The sequence below is a fragment of the Felis catus genome, chromosome A3, assembly GCF_018350175.1.
Source record: "Felis catus isolate Fca126 chromosome A3, F.catus_Fca126_mat1.0, whole genome shotgun sequence".
Lineage (NCBI taxonomy): Eukaryota > Metazoa > Chordata > Mammalia > Carnivora > Felidae > Felis > Felis catus.
Window position 1 is genome coordinate 51,813,174 of NC_058370.1, and position 18,515 is coordinate 51,831,688.

The 18,515-nt window shown below is 36.5% G+C and overlaps 1 protein-coding gene across 11 annotated transcripts in view; it reads right to left on the reverse strand.

The window, feature by feature from the left end:
* CCDC138 (coiled-coil domain containing 138) overlaps nucleotides 1–18,515 on the reverse strand; it is a 148,278-nt gene that overhangs the window by 8,627 nt on the left and 121,136 nt on the right. For 9 of the 11 annotated variants that reach the window (XM_045053979.1, XM_045053974.1, XM_045053977.1 and 6 more), the window contains 2 exons: nucleotides 3,146–3,284; nucleotides 925–1,419 (listed from right to left, as the gene is read on the reverse strand). In XM_045053979.1, coding sequence (XP_044909914.1) covers nucleotides 1,254–1,419; nucleotides 3,146–3,284 — 305 coding nt within the window. In that variant the 3' untranslated portion in view covers nucleotides 925–1,253. Of the gene's footprint in view, nucleotides 1–924; nucleotides 1,420–3,145; nucleotides 3,285–18,515 lie in introns of those variants that run through there. The other 2 variants (XM_045053975.1, XR_006595440.1) reach the window with 2 other exon arrangements.

Sequence of the window (18,515 nt, forward strand, 5' to 3'; positions counted from 1 at the left end):
CTTGTGAGAGCTACTCTTTTTTCTCGTGACACTGATTCTATCTTTTGCCATATCAGTGATGGTATATTTTTGTGTCTGCTGTGCATTTCTCCTTCTGCATTCTTTAGTTCCTAAAAGTGTCACCATACTCAACCTGTTCTCTCTTTATGGCTTTCTGTTTCTGCTTCACAAACAGCACATTTTTTATACTCATCTGAAGAGGCCCAAGCGTTTCCTGAAAATTTCTCCATTTCTGGAAATGAGAATATATACTGATACAGCATAATTTAGGACAATGCTCCTTTTCTGTGTTTCTGAGTATTCTGTCCCAAATCCCACCATCTCCATCCACCTCACCCAGACCTGTGGCTACTTCACCCATCTTGGGTTATATAGCAAGAGATATCCCTGGGTGTTGGGAGACGAAGATATTTTTATGGTTTTTTTTGGTTTTTTTTGTTTTTTTTTTTAACCCATCTATGGTACATATATAGTTTGGTGATGATTAAATTATTTTGGAAAAAATAATAGAAAAAATTCTTTACTCTGTGAACAGCACAATAAAAATCAGTTTTTGTGAATCTAGGATATACACAAAAGTTATGGTATGAGGATGGCAGTTAAAACTTATATACTTTTGGGGCGCCTGGGTGGCTCAGGTGGTTAAGCTTCCGACTTTGGCTCAAGGTCATGATCTTACGGTTTGTGGGTTCCAGCCCCACGTTGGGCTCTGTGCTGAGGCTCGGAGCCTGGAGTCTGCTTCTTATTCTGTGTCTGTCTCCCTCTCTCTCTCTACCCCTTGCCTCCATTCATGCTCGCTCTCTCTCTCTCTCTCTCTCTCAAAAATAAACATTAAAAAGATTTTTTTTTAACTTATATACTTTTGCTTCTGAAAGGGGAAATTGTTGATATTTTGAGAAAGAATGACAACATGATCTAATCCTCTTTCCCACATAAACACCAATTTTATTCCAAATAATCACATAATTTAAAAAATTTTCCTAAAACACTCTTACAAAAAGTAACCCCAGTATCACTAATTCTGGAAATTCCATTTTGTGCATTAGTAAGTACTACCTTAACTGAACTGAAACAGTCCAAAAATTCCATAGCTTCTATAGATTCAACTTAAAAGTGAAAAAAAATTATATTTTTCATGATAAATGATGCTACTGATAACTTTACTTGGTAGACTTTTAGTTACTTTGGTGATTTTTACAATCTTACAAATAAGCAACACATATATAATTTATATAAAATAATATTAAGCTATTCTAATGGCTTGCACTGGAGGCCAAGGAGTTGCATTTTGTTAAACCCAAATTGAACAGAGTTGAATTTAAGTTAATACAGAGAAAGGCATGCTCTGGATGTGTTGTCCTTTGCATTTCTTGAAGCATCAGATGAATTGTAAAAAGTTCAAAGAGCTTCTTATTACTCCTGGAAGAGAATGAATACATTAACTTAATTGCACACACTTAGGGAGTTTATCTGGAATGGCAATGAGCAATCATTTACTTGTAAATGTGGGCAAATGGCACCTGGTTTTCAACATAGTGCAGAAAATATGTAACTAAAGGATTAATACGTCAAGGCAAACAAAAAGGGGTTTTAGGAGAGAAGCCTAAAGTGGAAAACTATTCAAGGAAAAAAAGAATACGCTCTATGATCCTGAAAACTGAACCCTATTCACCATTAAAATGCTTGAGAACATTTCCTTCCTCACAGTTAGAAAAATTAAAATACTTGATCATCTTATTTTAAGTAAGTAGCAGAACATTGGGTTACCTTTTGACTTAGGTCAAAAATACCTTTTCAACCAACCTACCTGTAATTATCAGTCAGTAATTTCATTTTCAATCAGAATAATATCTGAAACATTTTTCTTATTTCCTTGTCTATATATATTTACCTCCTGAAAGAAATTATCAAATAACCTATATAACCACCTGCTAAATACAAAATGATTCACATCTTTGTGGTTTTAAAGATTTACTTCAAGACCTGCTTGAGCGTCAGCTATTCCCAGCCCTCCATTTAGAGATTTGTTCTAGCTCTTTCTCTCAGTCTGAAATGAACGTAAGCTATAAAACACATCGAGAATAGTAAAATGCTTTGGCTCAAGGATATACTTGCACTTTGGGAATACATAAACATAAACCCGTGAATTAAGAGCCAAGACCAAATTAAACCCAAGTAATGTTACTGCAGCTTCAAGGCACTACAGGTAAACTACAACATGTCTTCCTGAGAATTTACTGATTACAAATCAAGATAACCATGGTACCATCAGTCTGCAAATAAAGGAAGAAAATTAATTGATAAGTTTACCTGACATTTGTCCCAAACTAATAATGTATGAGGTTTTATTTTGACAATTAATAACTTACTGTGGTGTGGTACAGTGTACTAAGCACCAAGCAGAACATGTGGACCTACTAGCACACATCTACAAATAATTTTAAGATGTATTATATTTACTATTCAAGTAAACCGAGGCCAGATAAAATACCTAGGTTCATTACCATGCAAATCACAGGGGAGAGGAAAGGAATGGGGCAGTGGAGCTGAACCAAAATCAAAATTTTACCATTATAAACATGGGATGAGTCAGGTGTTTAATTTGCCTCAAAAGAAACACCAGAAAATACCTCAAGATTAGGAAAATAACGCTTAAAATCTATGTCCTTTATTTATAATTTAGTAACTGGTTATATCGAAGTTTGCATCAGGGGAAAGAAGAAGAAATGCAAAAGCCCTTAATTCTCACAATAAAATCCAAATTAGTGGCGTAACAAGCCCATAATTCTGCTTCGTTCTAATTCCCTAAATTCGTTTCAATACATCAATAAGGATTTGCATATATACTTTTATTACTTTTTATTTTCACCTGTGGTATTACAGAGTATCCGTGTGCAGTAAGTCACTCTGATACTACCACCTAATTGCTAAAAACTGCTCTTGTTTTTACATACCCTGTGGTACTTAAAGTTTGTTTAGCAGAAATGAACTATGGAAACAAGACGTTTCTAGATGGATACTCCAATTCTCATCTGTTACTGAGTATGTATCTTAGACATGCATTAATATTTTATGATTCTCAAGTTTCTACATCACAATAATATATCTTTCAATACAAAATTTTAGAAATAAAAAAAAATCTTACTTGATTTTGGAAAGTTTCTGCAGAATAATACTGAGCTTTTCTAGTATTTGAAGATCAAGCTTAGGGGTTCGAAGCAGCACTGAGCAAGTACGAAAAAATAAAGTGTTGCTACAGGCTTCCAGGAAAGGCTGCAAAGATTCTGCAAAACAAATTACCAGTGCTTTACTGTTAGGGAGTAGATAAAAAAAAATTAAAAACAAAATAAACCTGAAGTATATGGGGGTATTCATAAATATTGGTTTGGATTTTCATTCTTTTCATACTTTGGGCAAAAATATCATCACTTGAAATATTAAAGTCTCCACTGGCTCTTGTTGAACAATGCAAACCAAAAATAAGATTATTTTCCCTAATATCCAACTTCCATTAGTCAGCACTTAGCAGAAATTCCATACTTGAAAGAATCGGGGAAAGTCATTTCTTCAGTAAGTTCATAATAGTAGACTGAGTTTAAACAATTAGCAATAAGAAATATTTTTGAAACAGCAATTTTTTAAAAAACCCTACCTTTAAGAATTTCATTTGTGTGTTAATGACAATTTACATAATCAATGGCTAGGGAATAACGTTTTAACATAAGAGCAAAAGGGTGAAAAGACTGAAAATATTACAAAATAAAAAATTTTTCACGTCTATGTAAAAAAAATTACAAAACTTAAAAAGCAAAAAGTTCTAAAAAACAAAAGCAAAAAAAAAAAAAAAAAGGAAATCTCAAACTTGAGGCAGAGGGATTGGGAGGAAATCTTCTTGTAATATATTTGCCAGAAGATTGATACTTTTTTTTTTAGACTGATACTATTTTTAAAAAAGCTTTTATAATCAGTAAGAAAAAGATGGACCTAATATTTTTTTTTAGTAATGAGCAAAGGGCACAAGCAAGCAATCATGACAGAATAAATATAGAAAACATATTCAACCTTAGGAGGAATAAAATAATTAGAACTTGGCAAATCTGTATCAAAAGTCTTGAAAGGGTATATCCTTCGATTCAGCAATTCTGCCTCTAAGCCTGTGTCGGAATCAGATGTATGCAGAGGTTTGTGCATATGGGCCACAGAAAAGTCTGTAATAGTGAGAACTGAAAGCTCTGCTAAAGTGGTTATGAGCTGAACACAGTAACGTATAAACATACTAAGATGAACATCGCTAGTGGGGCACCTGGGTGGCTCAATTGGTTAGGTGACTGACTTCGGCTCAGGGCATGATCTCGTAGTTTGTGAGTTCCAGCCCCGCATCGGGCTCTGTGCTGACAGCTCAGGGCTGGAGCCTACTTCAGATTCTGTTCTCCCCCTCTCTCTACCCTTCCCCTGCTCACGCTCTGTGTCTCTGTCTCTCAATAATAATAAATAAACATTAAAAAAAAAGATGTACATCCCTAGTATTGGTAATTAGGGGGGCTTGAAAAGAAGCAAAAATCAGAGATTTTTAGACCATACATTATCTATCGCCTTTAAAATAGGTAAATTCCCGTGTAAAAAGCCTCTGTAAAATTCAGAGGCTACCACAGTAAATACAGGACTTTATTTCACACAGGTAAATAAGTCCATAGATAAACAGGACAAAAAAATATGAGAGCTTTGTATAATCATTATTTTTGAATCCACAAGAACAGCTTGAAAGACTGTCTTTACTGAGCAAAATATTCAATAATGAAACCAACGAAATCCATACTAGTAAAGTCAGAAGAATGTTGTGATAACAGATGAGAGGTGATACAGGCTGGCAATGGAGCATGATGACAATGGTCACGTGTCCTCTGCATATTACCATGTGGTAAAAAGTAGGAGAAAAAAATTAATACTTTCCCCAGTATTACAGCAGTCTAACCCAAGTATGGACTAAACTGACTTCACCAAGTCCTGTGTTATGTGTGTGTGTGTGTGTGTGTGTGTGTGTGTGTGTGTGTGTATGCCTATGTGTGTGTGTGCATGCATGTGTATCTCAGTTATAGAATCTTTTTTTTATTTGATAAAGAATATGAATGTTTAATAAACCAATATTCAAAATAGTTACACACATCTGTTTTCACTTTATGTGAATTAAAAAAATCACATTGTGACAAATCTTATAACCTTAACTTAAAATACACGAATATTAACATTTACTAATATATTTACACATCTTATTTACATCATCAACAAATCTGATGAAAAACAGCATATGTTATTTTAACACAGCAGGTTTTGATCAGTCTTTGAAAATTGATCCAGGAATGTGCACTGCATTTAGTTAAAAAACATTTCAACCTTTCTGAACTCCTAGAAGTTACCTACTCACACAAAATATTCCAAAGCCTCTGTTTAAAAATTAAACAAAAACAGGAGCAGCTGTATTTCATCTTAAAAGACTATAAAACTGCTTTGTTTAAAAATATGAAAATTCTTATGGTATTTTTTAAGTGTATGCTTTTACTTTTTGCATCAAAATTATTTAAATGAACATTAACCATCTAATAAAGTTATAAATATTCTATCATCTGTGATATTGTATACTTCATGATTTGAAACAGCTACAAATTAGTTCTCATATAATACCTTTATGAGGTAGGGCCGGTAGTAATTCCATTTTACAAAGGAGGAAAATGAGATGTGCCTATACGCTACTGAAAAGACTGAAGTTAAATTTCTTTTCTTAAAAACCACACTTTCTTATTAGCCTACCTAATTTCTTTTAGAAGTGAAAAGGCCTGTTTCAAAGCAGGGGACTAGAGAGGTTGGGAGGAGTGTGTCATTCAAGTATTTCTCAGCAAAGTAACTTCTATGTTGGATACTTAATTAAGGGGGGGAAAATTAGGATTATGGGTTACCTGAATGCATCTACCTAATCAATGGAAGTTACTAACAGAACTGCAAAATCCTTCACCAACATGGTACTTTACGCTTTTTAATTTTTCCTGAAGTCGAAATACTGTTTCTTTTTTTACTCAGAGGTCTTCTAAAATTAAGATCTGAATTATAATCCTGATGGTACACCAAGAGCTCTTTAGTGCATTTTACTGCTCTAAACTTTAATTAGATACCAATATATTTCCCACCACTGATGACTAGGTAAGTTAATAAAACATTATAAAAATACATTAAAAAAAAAACGAATTGAGATCTCTTCTCAGGTTCACCTCTGCACAAAGATGTTTCTGTAAACACTTTTAAACCAGTATCTTAAAATTCCAAATTATTCAAGTATCTCTTTAAACATATGTCTACACATTAGTAAAAATTGAGGCAAATATGTAAAGTCTTGAAATTCTCATCTGTAATTCCATGGAAATCATTTACAAAAAGCTATTTGCCTTTTTTTAAAGCCTTCTCAATACCATTTCTTGAGAAGCAGAATTCCATCTTGCATTACTATTACTTTGCATTGCAAGTTTTAGCAATTTCTATTGGGTATTTAAACTAATTTTTCCTGAATTCTCCCTTCCCATTTTCTCCCTCTCATCATTGCATCATTGTCACACTGTTACTAGCTGACAAACACTAGGGCTAGTGAGACTCATCATTCTAAGAAATTAAGTTAAAGGCATGGCACTTTTTCTTCATTGCAAATGCTAAATACAAGGCCAAATTCACCTTCCAATAAGGAGTTTCTTAAATGTGCTCCCAATAGAGGGGTGGGGGGTGGGGGAGAAGCTCCACTGCTACAATATAAACACACCAGAAAAGAAGATCCAAAGAACTGTGAATCAAATACAAGCAAGCATAATTCTTAAGATAGTTCTATTATCCTGGGAAGGGAGGATCAGTTACAGAATCTTCTTAAAGAATGAAATATAGGTTACAAATATAGCACACATAATCTACAAATAGCATTAAAAACAGCTTCATTAAAAGCAGCTTCATTAAAAAAAATGCACACAGTTTTATTTCAGATCCTAAGACATATGATTCATGTCAACTCTGAACAGGAAAGTTATATATATGGCTAATATACTTGAAATTAATGGGTAAAGAACAATCATATAAGTCACTGCCAGAAAGACCACTGAGGGTTCTTAACATACCTATATTTTACAATATTGATGTTTTCAATTTAAAAGCGTAGAAACCACATAAGAAAACTATAATGGTTTTTTGTATAGTAGACCCTTCAACTCGGATTTGAACTACACAGGTCCACTTACACACAATTTTTTTTCAATAAATAGTGCAGTACTATAAATGTATTTTCTCTTCCTTAGGATAGTCTTAGTAACATTTTTTTCTTTAGCTTACTTTATTGTCATAATACAGCACATAATACATATAACATACAAACTACGTGTTAACCAACTGCTTACATTATCCGTAAGACTTCCAGTCAACAGTAGGCTATTAGTAGTTAAGTTTTAGGAGAGTTAGTTAGAAGTTCTATGCAGATTTTCAACTGCTTGGGGGGTGGGTAGCGTAAAGGCATGAAAGAGTGTATCTTCCTTTATTTTACTACACTGTAAATGTAAATCAAGTCTTGGAATGAACAAAGCACACACATTTAAGGGCTATTACTAAAAGCCCTAAGTAAATATTGCCAAATAAAAGTGAACTTCCTTGTATGACTTCTATAATGGAAAAAAAAAAAAACAAGACCATCCAAAAACTTTAATACATCAGCATACTTAAAATGTGAAGCTTGTACAGATCTTTTAAAAGTAAAAGAGATTCACTGGTTTGATTTCCAGTCACTCTTAAACCTATGAGAAAGCCATAAAATAAAGAGAAAGGAAATTCTGGAATTCTTTATGTACTGGGTTAGGTTTAACTGTATGACTGAAACTCTACAGTTTTAACATTTTTCAATTCTACAATGTTCAAATTAAACACATATTTTTAAGCTTAGAAGAACTTCAATTTGAATAAAGGTGGCTAGTACAAGAGTGGGAAAAAAAATTGAAGGCCCAAAAGGCCAGGTGACTTGTCTTCTAAAATTCATGTAACACTGGACAAATTACTTAGCATGTCTTCACGGATTTCTACATTAAAATGGAAAGATAATGACTGAGATAATTTCTCTCCCCTAATACCTAGTCGTATTGATCAAAAATTGTAAAAAAAAAAAAAAACCAGTCCCCTCAAAAACCTCTTACCTATAACAACCAAACACAAACACAGAAACAGAAAGGGGCAAAAATCAAGGTCACAAACTTAAAAAGTTCTCGCAAATGGTTAGGATAAAAACATAAAGTTCTAGAGTGGAGAAGAGTTAGAAGTGTGGCCAGGATCCTAGCATACCTTCATCATCCTTCTTTCATATCACACACTGGGGTTGACAAAATCTTGGGAATTCTCACTAATAACCCCCAAATCTGAAGAGGAGCAAATAAAACAGCTGTTACCTTTTCATTCTTCTGATTGGGAAACAGAGAAAGGGGTTACCAGGGTCAATTTGAAAATGATGTTCCTGAGCACACACTACACTGGGGAACCAGTCTGAAGCCAAAAGAATTTCTCTGTGGGAATAGGATACTCATACCTCTCACTTTCCTAATTAGGTGAAATAAACCCAAACAAAATATTTAGCCAAATCTCAAAAGTGAGAACACAGTCCTGATAATCTAACAGCATGTCATTACTACACCCATGGGCCACAGAAAAAAATGTATATATTAAGGAAAATGGCTTTTAAACTGTAGCTCAAAGGAGAAAAGAAAACTGGACTTGGAGAGGATGGTAAGAAGACAGTGCCTCACACCCTTCTATGAGGACACACACAAAGTATGGACAAGGAAGTCCAAGCAAGAACAAGATTGATTTAGAAACAGTATGGCAACCTGGCATAAATATTACATCAATCAATCAATCAATCAATAAGAAAGGAACAAAACAAGCACAAGATAGTCAAATGTAAAAGAAGACACAGCTCAAAGAACATAACAGTTTTCCTAAGAGTTTTGAGGTCTATATTAACCTAATAAAAACATGGCTAATCAATAAAATAGGAAGAGATGACAAGATTTTAAAAAGAAAAATTTTAAACCACCATTAAAAAACTGATAAATTTAAAACATCACAAAACTGAAATGATACAGCTGAAAATTATATTACTATCATAAAAATCTGAGATAATTATAGAAAATATAAATGAAAATGATGGAAATAAATAATCAGAAAGAAGTCAATATATGGAAGACCAAAAAAGATCCAAAATAAGATTCAAGAAACAAAAAAGATGAATATATAGGAACGGGGGCGGGGGGGGGGGTGGGAGGACAAGAGAGGGAAACAAACCATAAAGACTCTTCATGATAGAGAACAAACTATGGGTTGACACAGAGAGGTGGGTGGGAGATGGGCTAGGTACATGATGGTACTAAGGAGGGCACTTATGATGAGCACTGGGTGTTGTATGTAAGTGATAGATCACTGAATTCTACTCCTGAAACCAATATTACAGTGTATGTTAACTAAAATTTTAAAAAATAAGAAGTTAAAGTTAATAAAATAATATATATTACAGTTGACCCCTGAATAACATGGGGGTTGGGGTGCCGACCATCCCTGCACAATCAAAAATCTGTGTGTAACTTCTGACTCCTCAAAACTTAACTATTAACAGCATATTACCGACCGGAACTCTTACCAATAACAAACAGTTGATTAACACATACTTAGTATGCTATATACATTACATACTGTATTCTTACAATAAAGTAAGCTAGAGAAAAAAATGTTAAGAAAATCATAAGGAAGAGAAAATACATTTATAGTACTATACTGTATTTATTGGGAAAAAAATCCACATAGAAGTACACAGGCATAGTTCAGGGGCACCTGGGTGGCTCAGTTGGTTGAGTGTCCAACTTCGGCTCAGGTCATGATCTCACAGTTTGTGAGTTTCGAGCTCCACATTGGGCTTGCTGTTGTCAGCACAGAGCCTGCTTCAGATCCTCTAACTACCCCCTTTCTGCCCCTCCCCCACTCACACTCTGTCTCAAAAATTAACAGTAAAAAAAAAGTGGACAGACAACAGCTCAAACCTGTGTTGTTCAAGGGATCAACTGTATATATGAAATACTAAATGAACAAAGAAATGGATCTGCAGATTGAAAGAGCACAATAGTGATCCAAGAAAATTTGCTTCAGAACATTCAACAGCAAGATATACCCTGAACTTCATAGATAAAATAATTGTTAGCCAACCAAGCAAAACAATAAATAAATTACCACTAACGGAAAAAACAGGTTGTCCTCTGACTTCTCTGCAACAGTAAAAGCATGGTTTACAAAGTTTTGAACAAAAGAAAGGGAGATCTAAACTTACTCTACTCAGGCAAGATCTTGTTTAAGTACAAAATGCCATCATTTTCAAACATGAAATGACTCAGCACCCCGCAAAGCACTTCCTAAATTGGGGAAGGGGGAGTGTGGGACACACATGAGGGAGGGACCAATTAAGAGATTGTTCAAAATTATGAACAAAGAAATGTAGAAGTTACAGTAAAAGAACTTGAATAGTGAATATAATTGAATGTAAAATTAAAATAAAGCAAATTAATAAGAAAACTAATATGAAGCACATGTACAAATTGTGGTCACAGAATGAAAAATATAAACTGTGATAATGTAAAAAAAATAATGTAACTAAAAAACTCAGAAATGGAGGAAGAGAGATTGAAAGTGAACTATTGCTGATGTCTTCATCTTTTTTTTCTGGGAGTCAATACTGTCTAAAACTGAAAACAGTATTTAAAATCCAGTATACATTTAAAAATGACTACAATGACAAATTTTATGTTTTTATTTTATAATAAAAAAAAGACTCAATGCTTTTTAACTTTTTTTTCAATTTTTTTCATGTTTTATTTATTTTATTTTTTTTTTAATTTTTTTTTCAACGTTTTATTTATTTTTGGGACAGAGAGAGACAGAGCATGAACGGGGGAGGGGCAGAGAGAGAGAGGGAGACACAGAATCGGAAACAGGCTCCAGGCTCTGAGCCATCAGCCCAGAGCCTGACGCAGGGCTCGAACTCACGGACCGCGAGATCGTGACCTGGCTGAAGTCGGACGCTTAACCGACTGCGCCACCCAGGCGCCCCCATGTTTTATTTATTTTTGAGAGAGAGAGGATATTTACCTTGTTCTTAACAGAAGGAATTTTTGATACAAAATATAACTCAAATCCATTTCATCTTTCCTATTAAACAGATTTAAGTATGTACACTAAATGGTTTTAATGTTTATTTTTTATTTTTTTATTAAAAAAAATTTTTAATTTCTTTTTTTAATTTACATCCAAGTTAGTTAGCATATAGTGCAACAAAGATTTCAGGAGTAAATTCCTTAATGCCCCTTACTCATTCAGCCCATCCCCCCTCCCACAACCCCTCCAAAAACCCTCTGTTTGTTCTCCATATTTAAGATTCTCTTATGTTTTTGTCTCCCTCCCTGTTTTTATATTATTTTTGCTTCCCTTCCCTCGTTTTCATGTGTTTTGTATCTCAACGTCCTCATATCAGTGGTCATATATTTGTCTTTCTCTAAGTTCGCTTAGCATAATACCCTCTAGTTCCATCCATGTAGTTGCAAATGGCCAGATTTCATTCTTTTTGATCGCTAAGTAATACTCCATTGTATATATATATACCATGTGTTCTTTGTCCATTCATCCATCAATGGACATTTGGGCTCTTTCCTTTTTTTTTTTTTTAATAAAATTTTTTAATATATGAAATTTATTGTCAAATTGGTTTCCATACAATACCCCGTGCTCATCCCAAAAGATGTCCTCTTCAATACCAATCACTCACCCTCCCCTCCCTCCCACCCCCCCAACAACCCTCAGTTTGTTCTCAGTTTTTAAGAGTCTCTTATGCTTTGGCTCTCTCCCACTCTAACCTCTTTTTTCTTTTTTTCCTTCCCCTCCCCCATGGGTTTCTGTTAAGTTTCTCAGGATCCACATAAGAGTGAAAACATATGGTATCTGTCTTTCTCTGTATGGCTTATTTCACTTAGCATAACACTCTACAGTTCCATCCACGTTGCTACAAAGGGCCATATTTCATTCTTTCTCATTGCCACGTAGTACTCCATTGTGTATATAAACCACAATTTCTTTATCCATTCATCAGTTGATGCACATTTAGGCTCTTTCCATAATTTGACTATTGTTGACAGTGCTGCTAAAAACATTGGGGTACAAGTGCCCCTATGAATCAGCACTCCTGTATCCCTTGGGTAAATTCCTAGCAGTGCTACTGCTGGGTCATAGGGTAGGTCTATTTTTAATTTTTTGAGGAACCTCCACATGGTTTTCCAGAGCGGCTGCACCAGTTTGCATTCTTACCAACAGTTCAAGAGGGTTCCCATTTCTCCATATCCTCTCCAGCATCTATAGTCTCCTGATTTGTTCATTTTGGCCACTCTGACTGGCGTGAGGTGATATCTGAGTGTGGTTTTGATTTGTATTTCCCTAATGAGGAGCGACGCTGATTATCTTTTCATGTGCCTGTTGGCCATCTGGATGTCTTCTTTAGAGAAATGTCTATTCATGTTTTCTGCCCATTTCTACACTGGATTATTTGCTTTTCGGGTGTGGAGTTTGGTGAGCTCTTTATAGATTTTGGATACTAGCCCTTTGTCCGATATGTCATTTGCAAATATCTTTTCCCATTCCGTTGGTTGCCTTTTAGTTTTGTTGATTGTTTCCTTTGCTGTGCAGAAGCTTTGTATCTTCATGAGGTCCCAATAGTTCATTTTTTTAAATTCCCTTGCCTTTTAATTACCTTGCCTTTGGGGATGTGTCAAGTAAGAAATTGCTACGGCTGAGGTCAGAGAGGTTTTTCCCTGCTTTCTCCTCTAGGGTTTTGATGGTTTCCTGTCTCACATTCAGGTCCTTTATCTATTTTGAGTTTATTTTTGTGAATGGTGTAAAAAAGTGGTCTAGTTTCAGTCTTCTGCATGTTGCTGTCCAGTTCTCCCAGCACCATTTGTTAAAGAGACTGTCTTTTTTCCATTGGATATTCTTTCCTGCTTTGTCAAAGATTAGTTGGCCATATGTTTGTGGGTCTAGTTCTGGGGTTTGTATTCTATTCCATTGGTCTATGTGTCTGTTTTTGTGCCAATACCATGCTGTCTTGATGATGACAGCTTTGTAGTAGAGCCTGAAGTCTGGGATTGTGATGCCTCCTGCTTTGGTCTTCTTCTTCAAAATTACCTTGGCTATTCGGGGTCATTTGTGGTTCCATATGAATTTTAGGATTGCTTGTTCTAGTTTCGAGAAGAATGCTGGTGCAATTTTGATTGGGATTGCATTGAATGTGTAGATGGCTTTGGGTAGTATTGACATTTTGACAATATTTATTCTCCCAACCCATGAGCATGGAATGTTTTTCCATTTCTTTATATCTTCTTCAATTTCCTTCATAAGCTTTCTATAGTTTTCAGCATACAGATCTTTTACATCTTTGGTTAGATTTATCCCTAGGTATTTTATGCTTCTTGGTGCAATTGTAAATGGGATCAGTTTCTTTATTTGTCTTTCTGTTGCTTCATTGTTAGTGTATAAGAATGCAACTGATTTCTGTACACTGATTTTGTATCCTGCAACTTTGCTGAATTCATGTATCAGTTCTAGCAGACTTTTGGTGGAGTCTATCGGATTTTCCATGTATAATATCATGTCATCTGCAAAAAGTGAAAGCTTAGCTTCATCTTTGCCAATTTTGATGCCTTTGATTTCCTTTTGTTGCCTGATTGCTGATGCTAGCACTTCCAACACTATGTTAAACAACAGCAGTGAGAGTGGACATCCCTGTCGGGTTCCTGATCTCAGGGAAAAAGCTCTGAGTTTTTCCCCATTGAGGATGATGTTAGCTGTGGGCTTTTCATAAATGGCTTTTATGATGTTTAAGTATGTTCCTTCTATCCCAACTTTCTCAAGGGTTTTTATTAAGAAAGGATGCTGAATTTTGTCAAATGCTTTTTTTGCATAGATTGACAGGATCACATGGTTCTTATCTTTTCTTTTATTAATGTGATGTATCACGTTGATTGATTTGTGAATGTTGAACCAGCCCTGCATCCCAGGAATGAATCCCACTTGATCATGGTGAATAATTCTTTTTATATGCTGTTGAATTCGATTTGCTAGTATCTTAATGAGAATTTTTGCATCCATATTCATCAGGGATATTGGCCTGTAGTTCTCTTTTACTGGGACTCTGTCTGGTTTAGAAATCAAAGTAATACTGGCTTCATAGAATGAATCTGGAAGTTTTCCTTCCCTTCCTACTTTTTGGAACAGCTTGAGAAGGATAGGTATTATCTCTGCTTTAAACGTCTGGTAGAACTCCCCTGGGAAGCTATCTGGTCCTGGACTCTTATTTGTTGAGAGATTATTGATAACTGATTCAATTTCTTGGCTGGTTATGGGTCTGTTCAAGTTTTCTATTTCCTCCTGTTTGAGTTTTGGAAGTGTGTGGGTGTTTAGGAATTTGTCCATTTCTTCCAGGTTGTCCAGTTTGTTGGCATATAATTTTTCAGAGTATTCCCTGATAATTGCTTGTATCTCTGAGGGATTGGTTGTAATAATTTCATTTTCATTCATGGTTTTACCTATTTGGGTCATCTCCCTTTTCTTTTTGAGAAGCCTGGCTAGAGGTTTATCAATTTTGTTTATTTTTTCAAAAAAACAACTCTTGGTTTCATTGATCTGCTCTACAGTTTTTTTAGATTCTATATTGTTTATTTCTGCACTGATCTTTATTATTTCTCTTCTTCTGCTGGGTTTAGGCTGTCTTTGCTGTTCTATTTCCTTTAGGTGTGCTGTTAGATTTTGTACTTGGGATTTTTCTTGTTTCTTGAGATAGGCCTGGATTTCAATGTATTTTCCTCTCAGGACTGCCTTTGCTGCATCCCAAAGCGTTTGGATTGTTGTATTTTCCTTTTCGTTTGTTTCCATATATTTTTTAATTTCTTCTCTAATTGCCTGGTTGACCCACTCATTCGTTAGTAGGGTGTTCTTTAACCTCCATGCTTTTGGAGGTTTTCCAGACTTTTTCCTGTGGTTGATTTCAAGCTTCATCGCATTGTGGTCTGAAAGTATGCATGGTATGATCTCAATTCTTGTAAACTTATGAAGGGCTGTTTTGTGACCCAGTATATGATCTATCTTGGAGAATGTTCCATGTGCACTCGAGAAGAAAGTATATTCTGTTGCTTTGGGATGCAGAGTTCTAAATATATGTCAAGTCCATCTGATCCAATGTCTCATTCAGGGCCCTTGTTTCTTTATTGACCGTGTGTCTAGATGATCTATCCATTGCTGTACGTGGAGTATTAAAGTCCCCTGCAATTACCACATTGTTGTCAATAAGGTTGCTTATGTTTGTAATTGTTTTATATATTTGGGGGCTCCCGTATTTGGCACATAGACATTTATAATTGCCAGTTCTTCTTGATGGATAGACGCTACAATTATTATATAATGCCCTTCTTCATCTCTTGTTACAGCCTTTAATTTAAAGTCTAGTTTATCTGATATAAGTATGGCTACTCCAGCTTTCTTTTGACTCCCAGTAGCATGATAAATAGTTCTCCCTCCCCTCACTTTCAATCTGAAGGTATCCTCAGGTCTAAAATGAGTCTCTTGTAGACAGCAAATAGATGGGTCTTGTTTTTTTATCCATTCTGATACCCTATGTCTTTTAGTTGGTGCATTTAGTCCATTTACATTCAGTGTTATTACAGAAAGATATGGGTTTAGAGTCATTGTGATGTCTGTATGTTTCATGCCTGTATCAACGTCTCTGGTACTTTTCTCACAGGATCCCCCTTAGGATCTCTTGTACGGCTGGTTTAGTGGTGATGAATACCTTCAGTTTTTGTTTGTTTGGGAAGACCTTTATCTCTCCTTCTATTCTAAATGACAGATTTGCTGCATAAAGGATTCTCGGCTGCATATTTTTTCTGTTCATATTAAAGATTTCCTGCCATTCCTTTCTGGACTCCCAAGTTTCAGTAGAGAGATCCGTCACGAGTCTTATTGGTCTCCCTTTATATGTTAGAGCACGTTTATCCCTAGCTGCTTTCAGAATTTTCTCTTTATCCTTGTATTTTGCCAGTTTCACTATGATATGTCATGCAGAAGATCGATTCAAGTTATGTCTGAAGGGAGTTCTCTGTGCCTCTTGGATTTCAATCCCTTTTTCCTTCCCCAGTTCAGGGAAGTTCTCAGCTATTATTTCTTCAAGTACACCTTCAGCACCTTTCCCTCTCTCTTCCTCCTCTGGAATACCAATTATGCATAGATTATTTCTCTTTAGTGCATCACTTAGTTCTCTAATTCTCCCCTCATACTCCTGGATTTTTTTCTCTCTTTTTCTCAGCTTCCTGTTTTGCCATAATTTTATCTTCTAGTTCACCTATTCTCTCCTCTGCCTCTTCAATCCAAGCTGTGGTCACCTCCATTTTATTTTGCAGTTCATTTATAGCATTTTTTTTAGCTCTCCTGCTGTTTCTTAGTCCCTTGATCTCTGTAGCAAGAGATTCTCTGCTGTCCTCTATACTGTTTTCAAGCCCAGTGATCAATTTTATGACTATTGTTTTAAATTCACTTTGTCATATTGTTTAAATCCTTTTGATCAGTTCTTTAGCTGTCACTACTTCCTGGAGATTCTTTTGAGGGGATTTCTTCCGTTTCGTCATTTTGGATAGTCCCTGGAGTGGTGGGGACCTGCAGGGCACTTCCCCTGTGCTGTCTTGAATAACTTGCGTTGGTGGGCAGGGCTGCAGTTAGACCTGATGTCTGCCCCCAGCCCACTGCTGCAGCCACAGTCCGACAAGTGTGTAACTTCTCTTCCCCTCTCCTAGGTGCCAGATTCACTGTAGGGTGGTGTGGCCCCTGTCTGGGGTACTTGCACACTGCCAGGCTTGTGGTTCTGGGGATCTGGCGTATTAGCTGGGGTGGATCGGTAAGGTGCACAGGGGCGGGAGGGGTAGGCTCAGCTCGCTTATCCTTTGGTGATCCGCTTCAGGGGGGCCCTGCAGCACCGTGAGGGAGTCATATCTGCCACCGGAGGGATGGATCCGCAGAAGTATAGCGTTGGGTGTTTGCCAGGTGCAAGCAAGTTCCCTGACAGGAAGTGGTTCCCTCTGGGATTCTGGCTGGGGGATGGGCGAGGGAGATGGCGCTGGCGAGTGCCTTTGTTCCCTGCCAAGCTGAGCTCTGTCGTCTGGGGCTCAACAACTCTCCCTCCTGTTGTCCACTAGCCCTCCAGCTCTCTGAGCAGAGCTGTTAACTTATAACCTTCCAGATGTTAAGTCCTGCTTGCTGTGAGAACACACTCCGTCTGGCCCCTCTGCTTTTGCAAGTCAGACTAGGGGCTCTGCTTTGCCAGTGGGATGCCCCTCCATCCCGGGTCCCTCCCACCAGTCCATGTAGCATGCACCGCCTCTCCGCCCTTCCTACCCTCTTCCGTGGGCCTCTTGTCTACGCTTGACTGCAGAGAATCCATTCTGCTAGTCTTCTGGCGATTTTCTGGGTTATTTAGGCAGGTGTGGGTGGAATCTGAGTGATCAGCAGGACGCGGTGAGCCCAGCGTCCTCCTACGCCGCCATCTTCTCCCCTCCTCTTTAATGTTTATTTTTGAGAGAGAGAGAGAGAGAGAGAGAGAGAGAGAGAGAGAGAGAGAGGAGGGAGGGAGGGAGGGAGCCAGACCATGAGCAGGGAAGGGGCAGAAAGAGAGGGAGACACAGAAACCAAAGCAGGCTTTAGGCTCTGAGCTGTCAGCATAGAGCCTGACAGAGGGCTTGAAATCACAAACCGTGAGATCATGATCTGAGCCAAAGTCAGATGCTTAACCAACTGAGCTACCCAGGCACCCCTTAACTAACTGAAATTTAAATAAAAACTTGAAAAAAAATAGATTTCATTAAGTAACATGTATAATAAATCCCATTTCTGTAAAAGTATTTCCATCTGCTTATCCATTCATCCATATTTTCACATGTACACAACAACAGAAAGGTGCCTGAAATAACATTTACTTAATGTTAATGATGGTGTTTTTGTTTGTTTGTTTGTTTGTTTGTTTGTTTTTAAGGTAGGCTCCACAGCCACCATGGAGCCCAATGACAGGGCTTTAACTTAAGACCTGAGCTGAGATCAACAGCTACAGATGCTTAAGTGAGCCACCCAGGCACCCTGATGGTCATTTCTAAATGATAAAGTTTATGGTGATGCTTAAACAACAACAACAACACGCTTTCTACACTTCTTCTTAACTTGATTTTTTTCCTTTAGCTCTAAAAGTTTATTTATATTTAATATTAGGTTGTGGTTAAATATGCATAAAACTTAACATTTTAACTTTTTTTAAGTGTAGAGTTTGTTAGTGTTAAATACATTCACATTGTTGTGCAGACATCCATCTCCAGAAATTTTCCATTTTTCCTAAC